Genomic DNA, 7,885 nt, shown 5'->3' with positions numbered 1-7,885 from the left:
GCATTGCTTATGAGCCTCTGCCAAGGGGGTGAGGAAGGTGGGAGTTTAACCCCCTCTTTCAGGTGGATGAGATGGCGTGTAGTTCTCTTCCACATGGAACAGAACTGACCCGTGTAACCTGTAGAATACTGCAGAAATGACAATGGAGACTTCAAGGCTAGATCAGAAAAACACTGCAGCTTCTGCCTTTCTCTCTCAGATTATTTGCCCTGAGGAAAGCCAGCTGCAGAGCTGTGAGAAAACTCAAGAAGAAGTCATTGTGACGAGAAAGTGAGGACTCTTGCCAGCAGCCCTGTGACTGTGCCGTCTTGGAAGATGATATCCGGTCCCGCTCGAGCCTTCAGAGGATTGCAGCCTCACCTGACCTTGAGAGCCATCACCCTAACAGACCATAGCCAAAAAGAAACCTTGAGTCAAAACAAAACCCCACAGCAGCAGCTCCCAAATTCCCAACCCACAGAAAATTGCATAATAAATGGCTGTTGTTGCTTTAAGCTACTACAGTTTGGAATGACTTGTTAAGTAGCAATAGATAATGAATATAGATGGCTCCAATTTGTTGAGTGCAATTCCCCAGAGTAGAGGGCAGCTGTGCTTTACCAGCAACCAGGAGACAGCAGCTGGGAGACAGATAAAATGGCCAGGTAAAGGGACATGAGCCCGGCCCCAGCAGAAGCCACCAGTGTAGCTAACTTCCCTATGAAACGTTTCCACTAAACTTACAATGACTTGACTTACAATGCCATGTCATGAACTTAATTAGGGACATTTATATTTTTAAAAATCGTAGCTGGTAACAACCTAGAATTCTGGACCTAGTAACAATATTCTTCAAAAATGAAGACGTGTTCAAACAAAAGATGAATTTATCACCAGTAACAGGCAAGGAAAAATATATTAAGGCTAAATAAAGCAAAATGATTCTAGATGGACACATGGAACTTCAAAAAAAAAAAAAAGTACCAGAAAGAATAAGATAGGAGTTATTACAAGTAAATATTGACTATTTAAAAACAACAATAAAAATAATATCTCGGAAGCTGTTAAAATGTTGTTAGAGGTAAGATATTGGTTAGGAATAGGGTAAGGGAAGATAGGAAAAGGGTAATGGAGTGAAACTTTCGAGGTTCTTATATTGTTCAATGAAGTGGTAAAAGTTCTAATTTAAAGTAGATAGTAAAAATTAAAAAGGCACATTGTGATCTCTATGGTAACCATTAGAATAATAAAGAAAGGCAAATACAAAAAGCCATGAAGGGGCACTGACCGGGGTGGCTCAGCCAGTTAAGCATCTGACTTCAGCTCAGATCATGATCCCGGAGTCCTGACCAGCGGGAGTCAGTTGTCCCTCTGCCCCTCGCCCAACTCATGCATGCTGCTGCAGCTCGCACACTCTCTCTCTCTCTCAAATAAATAAAATCTTAAAAAAAAAAAAGCCATGGAGATTTTTTAAAAAATTAAATACCTGTTAAAGTCAAAAGAAGGGAAGAAAAGATGACTAAAGAGTAAAGAACATGGGGCATCTGGGGGCTCAGTTGCTTAAGTGTCTGACTCTTGATTTCTGCTGGAGTCATAATCTCAGGGTTGTGAGATCAAGCCCCATGTCAAGCTTCCGGCTCAGCGAGGAGTCCGCTTGAGATTCTCTCCATCTCCCCTGGCCCCTGCCCCTGCTTGCTCACAGTGTTCTCTCTCTCTCTAAGTAAATAAATTTAAAAAAGTAATAAGAAGAATAAAGAACATGGGTTAAAAAGAAAAAAAAGAACAAGATGGTAGCTTTAAACTACTTCAGGATACTATATATCACTGGGACATCTAGCTGGCTCAGTCAGTAGAGCGTGGGGCTCTTGATCTCAAGGTTGTAAGTTTGAGTCCCACGCTGGGTGTAGAGATTACTTAAAAAAATACAATCTTTATTTTAATAAAGGACACTATATATCACTATAAAAAACTGACTGGGGCACCTGAGTGGCTCAGTCAGCTGAATACCCAACTCTTGATTTTAGTTCAGGTCATGATCTCTCTGGTCATGGGATTGAACCCCTTGTCAGGTTCCAAGCTCACTGGGGAGCCTGCTTGACATTCTCTCTCTCCCACTCCCTCTGCCTCGCCTCCAACTCCTGTGCACAAGTGTGAACGTGTTCTCTATTTAAAATAAATTAATCTTTAAAAAAATTGACTAAACATCCCAATTGAAAAACAAAAAAGTAATCATCATTTAATAAATAGTGTTGGGTAACTTTAAAAAAAGCTAATTGGTCAAATTCTTTATAAGTCAACAATAGTTATTTTAACACAACCTCAAAAGAATTGCTTGAAAAATGGAAAACTATATAAATTAAATTGTTACAAACACCAGAAAATATTTTTTTTAGGTCAGGGTGCCATAAATCTAACATAATTTTAAACAAAAAATTTGTATATTTAAACAACAAATTTTGGGGCACCTGGCTGGCTCAGTCAGAAAAGCATGAGATTCTTGATCCTGGTGTTGTGAGTTTGAGCCCTACATTGGGTGTAGAGACTACTAAACTAAATAAATAAATAAACAAACTTTAAATAACTATTTTTNCCCAATAACTATTTTTAAAATAAGATATACCATTAAAGAAACTGAGTCTAAAGATTTATTTATTTAGTTTTAGAAGGAGAGAGAGAGAGAGCATGAGTGGGGGGCAGAGGGAGAGAGAATCCCAAGCAGACTCCCCACTGAGCACAGAGCACAACTCAGGGCTTGATCTCACAACCCTGAGATCATGACCTGAGGCAGACTCAAGAATCAGAGTCTTGGGGCGCCTGGGTGGCACAGCGGTTAAGCGTCTGCCTTCAGCTCAGGGCGTGATCCCGGTGTTATGGGATTGAGCCCCACATCAGGCTCCTCTGCTGGGAGCCTGCTTCTTCCTCTCCCACTCCCTCTGCTTGTGTTCCCTCTCTCACTGGCTGTCTGTCTCTGTCGAATAAATAAATAAAATCTTTAAAAAAAAAAAAAAAGAATCAGAGTCTTAATTGACCTCGCCACCCAGACGCCCTATAAAGTAAATGATGCCAATATAATTTTAAAAGACTATGACTTATTTATATGTAAAAATGTATTTTAAATTGTTAAACATAGAACAGTGTTTATCTCCATTTTCACTGGCAAAACAACTGATGCATTTTACAATTTCTATTTTTCAGCTACTAGAGCAATTATATTTATAGAAATCGGTGTGTTTTTTGTTGTTGTTCCATAGCTTTCTTTTAATATTTTTAAATTGGTTTAAATTTACAGATAGTACTTGCTGGTATAAATATTCTCATGGGAATTGCCCAAGGTAAATAAAGAAAACCTAAGAAAACCTGCTGTGGATACATTGCTAATTTATAAAAACTAACTCAGAAGATGTTAAATTTTTTAACTTTACTTTTTTATGAATTGCACAAAATAGTGGTCAATGATTTTGTCATTGATTTGGATGGCCTGATGGGAAATTCATTTTTTCCTTATCTATTTTTTTATTTTACAATAAAGTTTCATTTTGTTCTAATTAATAGTTACAGGAGGAAGTCCCAAGTCAAAAACACTTCAGCAAATTACATTTTATCTCTATCTGGATAATCACTATACTACACATCATAATGAAAAAGTGTGCATATGAAGTGGCAAAAAAAGGTTATTTAAAAATTGAGTATCATTAGCTCTCATGAAAATTTTGACTAAAGGAGTTTTAACTATGTTTTATTATAAAAATAAGATTTAAGAAAACACTTTTCATCTAAAGTTTAAAATAACAGTGTATATATGTATGTTTATGTGTAGATAACAAACACACACATATTTTCTGAGATACAGAGAGCTAAGCATACTCCTCAATCCCTGGCATGCTATCATAACTTATTACTTGAAATCGAATTTTATTAATAAATACCCATTCTTAATATATTTAATATAAGTACTTTGCCATATGCTTTCCTTGAAAAATACATACTGATTTTTGTATATTTGTTTTTAATTTATAAAAATGGTATTACACTCTTTTCATTCTGTTTAATACTTTTTTCTCTTTAATCACAATGATATATTTTGATGCATGAAAATACATTCTTTCCTTCTGACTCACAATGTTCCAAAGTAATTATTTTATTTTTCCATTTTTCTTGTTATGGGCATATAACTTGCCTCTAACTCTAAGCCACCACAGATACTCAAGAATTCTCTTTGTGAATACGAGCAAGTTTCTTGGGCTACATCCTAAGCAAGCAGACAAGTGCATAGCCCATACAAATTTTAGAAGGTACAGCAAGCTTCTTGCTAGAATTGTTCTACCAGTGAACCACAAGAGTGTGCACATAGAAAATCCAATCAGATCAACAGACCAACCATTAGAATGGAGTTCAGAAAACTAGCCAGCTATAGTATTATAAACATATCTTTGTCTGACTCTATCTATTCAATATCACCTCATTTGCTTGGCTGGTCTGTGCACACAGAGGTGGGCTTGGAGAATGTTTGGATTATCGTAACTTGAGTCAGAGGTGACTCCAATTATATCCTCCTTTGTATGTGGTATCTGCGAGAGCAAATCAAAACACGTACTGCCACCTGCTATTTAACTAACAATTTGGCCAATGCTTTTATCTCTTTACCAATTAGTAAGGATAATTAGGAATATTTCACTTTCAGCTAATAAGAGCATCTTCACTGTTAGACCTCAGGGCAATTCTCCCACTCCATGACAGACAGGAGCCCTGATCATTTGGACATCCTACAGGACACCATGCTGATAATAAAATATTGATCACATCAACCTAGTTGCCTCAGTAGACATGTGCATGCCTCTGGTGGGGAAATATACTGACATTTCAAGGCCCTGACAATTCAGCAGGGTTTCTAAAATGTCTAGTAGTCTGAATCTTATTGGGATATTCTAATGTAAAAGGCCAATTTCTGCCTTATGATAACCTAGCACTCAGGAAGAGACACAAAACATTTTGGGTCCCTTTGCACATTAGAAAACACATGACACACACTTGAATATGTTGCTACAACCGCTACAACCCATTTATAAAGTAGCCCCAAAGAACTTTTGCATGAGAAAGAAAAGTCTGTAGGTTGGCAACTTGCAAACTGTTCTGATGTTCAGTCCAGATGACCCAGCTCATCTACTCAATAGTCCCTGAAGTACCAGTGGCAAATGAAGATGCTCTACAGAGATTCTGGAAAGCCCCATTAGAAGAATAATAGTATAGACGTCAGGGATTTTGGACTAAAGTCTTTCCTGCTAGTGCTAAACACTATTTTTGTTTGGTTGGTTGGTTGGGTTGGTGAGTTGACAACTGGGATCTGACAGAAATTACACACCTGACCATGAGCTAGCAAGTGACACTGCAACCTGAGATACCCGTGATGATCTAACTGCTATTGATCTGCCACACTATGAGATCAGGCCTGTATAGAACCAATATATCATCAAGGGGAAGTCATCTATTGAAAGTCAGCCTCAAGTGGGTGGAAAAAACACAAGTAAGATGCACAGAAAGTATCTCAAACTCACTCAGCACCTACCCTGCTACATTTCCCCAGCTATTTCGTTTGAAATGCATGACCTCATGGGGAATTACCAGTGATGAAGGATAAATAAAATTCAGGCCTAGTTTATGGATATGGAAAGATAAATAAAATTCAGGAGTAGCTTATGGATAGGTCTGCACAATATGTAAGTATTAAGCAGAAGTGCACGGCCATAGCAATTAAATTCCATTTAGGAGTGGCAATAAAAAATGTGTAGAAATAAATAGCACAAGCAGGCTCATGTGTAACACCTCTGGTTGTTGACTTCGTGTGGTGTGAGACTGGCCTAGGATAGACCTGCTCTGGTTCATGGGCAATGGCTAATGGTGGCTAGCTGGTTAGGGACAGAGAAATACATGAGTTTGCAAGATTGGTCACAAGGAGATCTATTCAGTGGCTGGACAGATACTTATAAAACTAGCTAATTCATATGAACCCTTCATTATTCCTGAGACATTTCACTTGTGTTGGGTTTTGTTTTGTCTTTTGAACAACTGAATGGCTCTGGTGGTGAAACAGACATGACCTTTAAGGACTTAAGATCTTCCTCAGCTAGATTTTATTATAAGAACCACTCTACACTATACCAAGCCACTGTAAGCTATAAGCTAGTCTAAGAACATTAATTTCTCAAATACAAGAAAAGACTGCTGATCACTATAGATGTTTAGGAAAAAAAAAAAAAGAACAGCTACTTTGCATGCAAACAAAGTGCTAATTCTTTTGAGCTGCAGCAAATAGCCAGCAATAGCCCAAATCTTTATTCCAAATTATAGTCTAACTGAGAAGAGAATGAGGCAATTAGGAGCACTGTCCCAAAAGGAAAGACAGATTTTACATTATAGAGAGTAAAGCAATGTAACATACTGAGTTTGCCATAAGGTATTATTAGAAATAACTACTTGAATTAAATGAATATAGAATTCTGAATATTAGGCTGGTGATGGGTAGTAAGGAGGGCACGTATTGCATGGTGCACTGGGTGTTATACCCAAGTAATGAATCATGGAGCTTTACATCAAAAACTTGGGATGTGCTGTATGGTGACTAACACAACATAATAAAATTTTTTTATAAAAATAAATAAATAAATAAAAGTTCTCTCTCTCTCTCTCTCTCTCTCTAAATATATATATATATATAATTCTGAATTTCAACTCAATTCAAAAACACCCACTGAGAATCTAGTATTTGTCAGGACATACACTGGTCAATAGAATGCAAAAATAAATAAAATAATAGTTTCCTTCAGTTTAAAGAGTTTTTCATTTTGACTGTCAATTATCAAGCAAAGAGATATTAACGAAGGCTTTAACATGTGAAACAATGATGGGAATAACGGCAGAAATGTGAGTTACAGAAGCAAGCCACTCAATGCTTCTCATTTTGAATCAATAGATAGCCATTTTCAGCATTCCAGATAAAAGGTATAGAAACAACTTCTTATCCAACCACTTTCTAACAGATGCTTGGCATACAGTAATCCTGATTGCAACATTTATGTGAATACTCTGTGTTCATCACGCAACACAGTAGCTACATGTAGAATTAAGACTAAAATTAATTAAAATTAAAAATTCAATCCTCAGTCACACTAGCCATATTTTAAACTTTTTAAAAATTTTATTGTGGTAAGATCTACCCTCTTAAAATTTAAAGGATCCAATACGGTATTGTTGGTCACAGGGAGAAGGACATGGGGAGGTATTAATTAATGCACATAAAGTTTCAGCGAAGCAAAATTAGTAAGTCCTAGAGATCTGCTGTACAACACTGTACACTAGCCATATTTTCAGTGCACAATGACCACATGTGCCTATTGCCTGCCATATTGTATTATAGCAAGTGTCTCTTATCACAGGAAGTTTTATTGGTCTCAGAAGTTGCACTTACATTCCTAATTAGTTGAATAGGAGTAACCGCTGAATTTTAAAAGTAATTAATGGTGATCTTTTTTTTTTCTTCAATAGCATATTTTGTTTTACTTAATTGAATACATTCTATTCTGTTGAAAATTAATGGCTTACTTTCTCTTCTCTTTCTGGTTGTAAAACAAATGTCTTACTTTCTTCTGTTGGCAAGTGTCTCTTCATCGTTTCTAGGAGAGATCTTGATCCCATGCTTCTCTTTGCTTCCATCAAAAGAACAACGGGGGCTTTGTGTAGGTGCTCTGATTGGACGGCCACAAATCTTATTGACCTTTCAAAGTGAAAATATTAAAAGACAGTTAGAAACCATCCTCCCGGGGCGCCTGGGTGGCACAGCGGTTAAGCGTCTGCCTTCAGCTCAGGGCGTGATCCCGGTGTTATGGGATCGAACCCCACATCAGGCTCCTCT

The 7,885-nt window shown here is 37.2% G+C and overlaps 1 protein-coding gene across 1 annotated transcript in view; it reads right to left on the bottom strand.

The window, feature by feature from the left end:
* The window catches only part of GPC5 (glypican 5), a 1,313,037-nt gene that overhangs the window by 1,044,655 nt on the left and 260,497 nt on the right, over positions 1 to 7,885 (bottom strand). The window contains exon 3 of the mRNA XM_034665370.1: positions 7,614 to 7,747. Within this exon, the coding sequence (XP_034521261.1) occupies positions 7,614 to 7,747 (134 nt within the window). The remainder of the gene's footprint in view (positions 1 to 7,613; positions 7,748 to 7,885) is intronic.

Source organism: Ailuropoda melanoleuca, chromosome 7, assembly GCF_002007445.2.
Source record: "Ailuropoda melanoleuca isolate Jingjing chromosome 7, ASM200744v2, whole genome shotgun sequence".
NCBI classification, from domain to species: Eukaryota; Metazoa; Chordata; class Mammalia; order Carnivora; family Ursidae; genus Ailuropoda; species Ailuropoda melanoleuca.
This window is presented reverse-complemented; position numbering and strand designations above follow the sequence as displayed.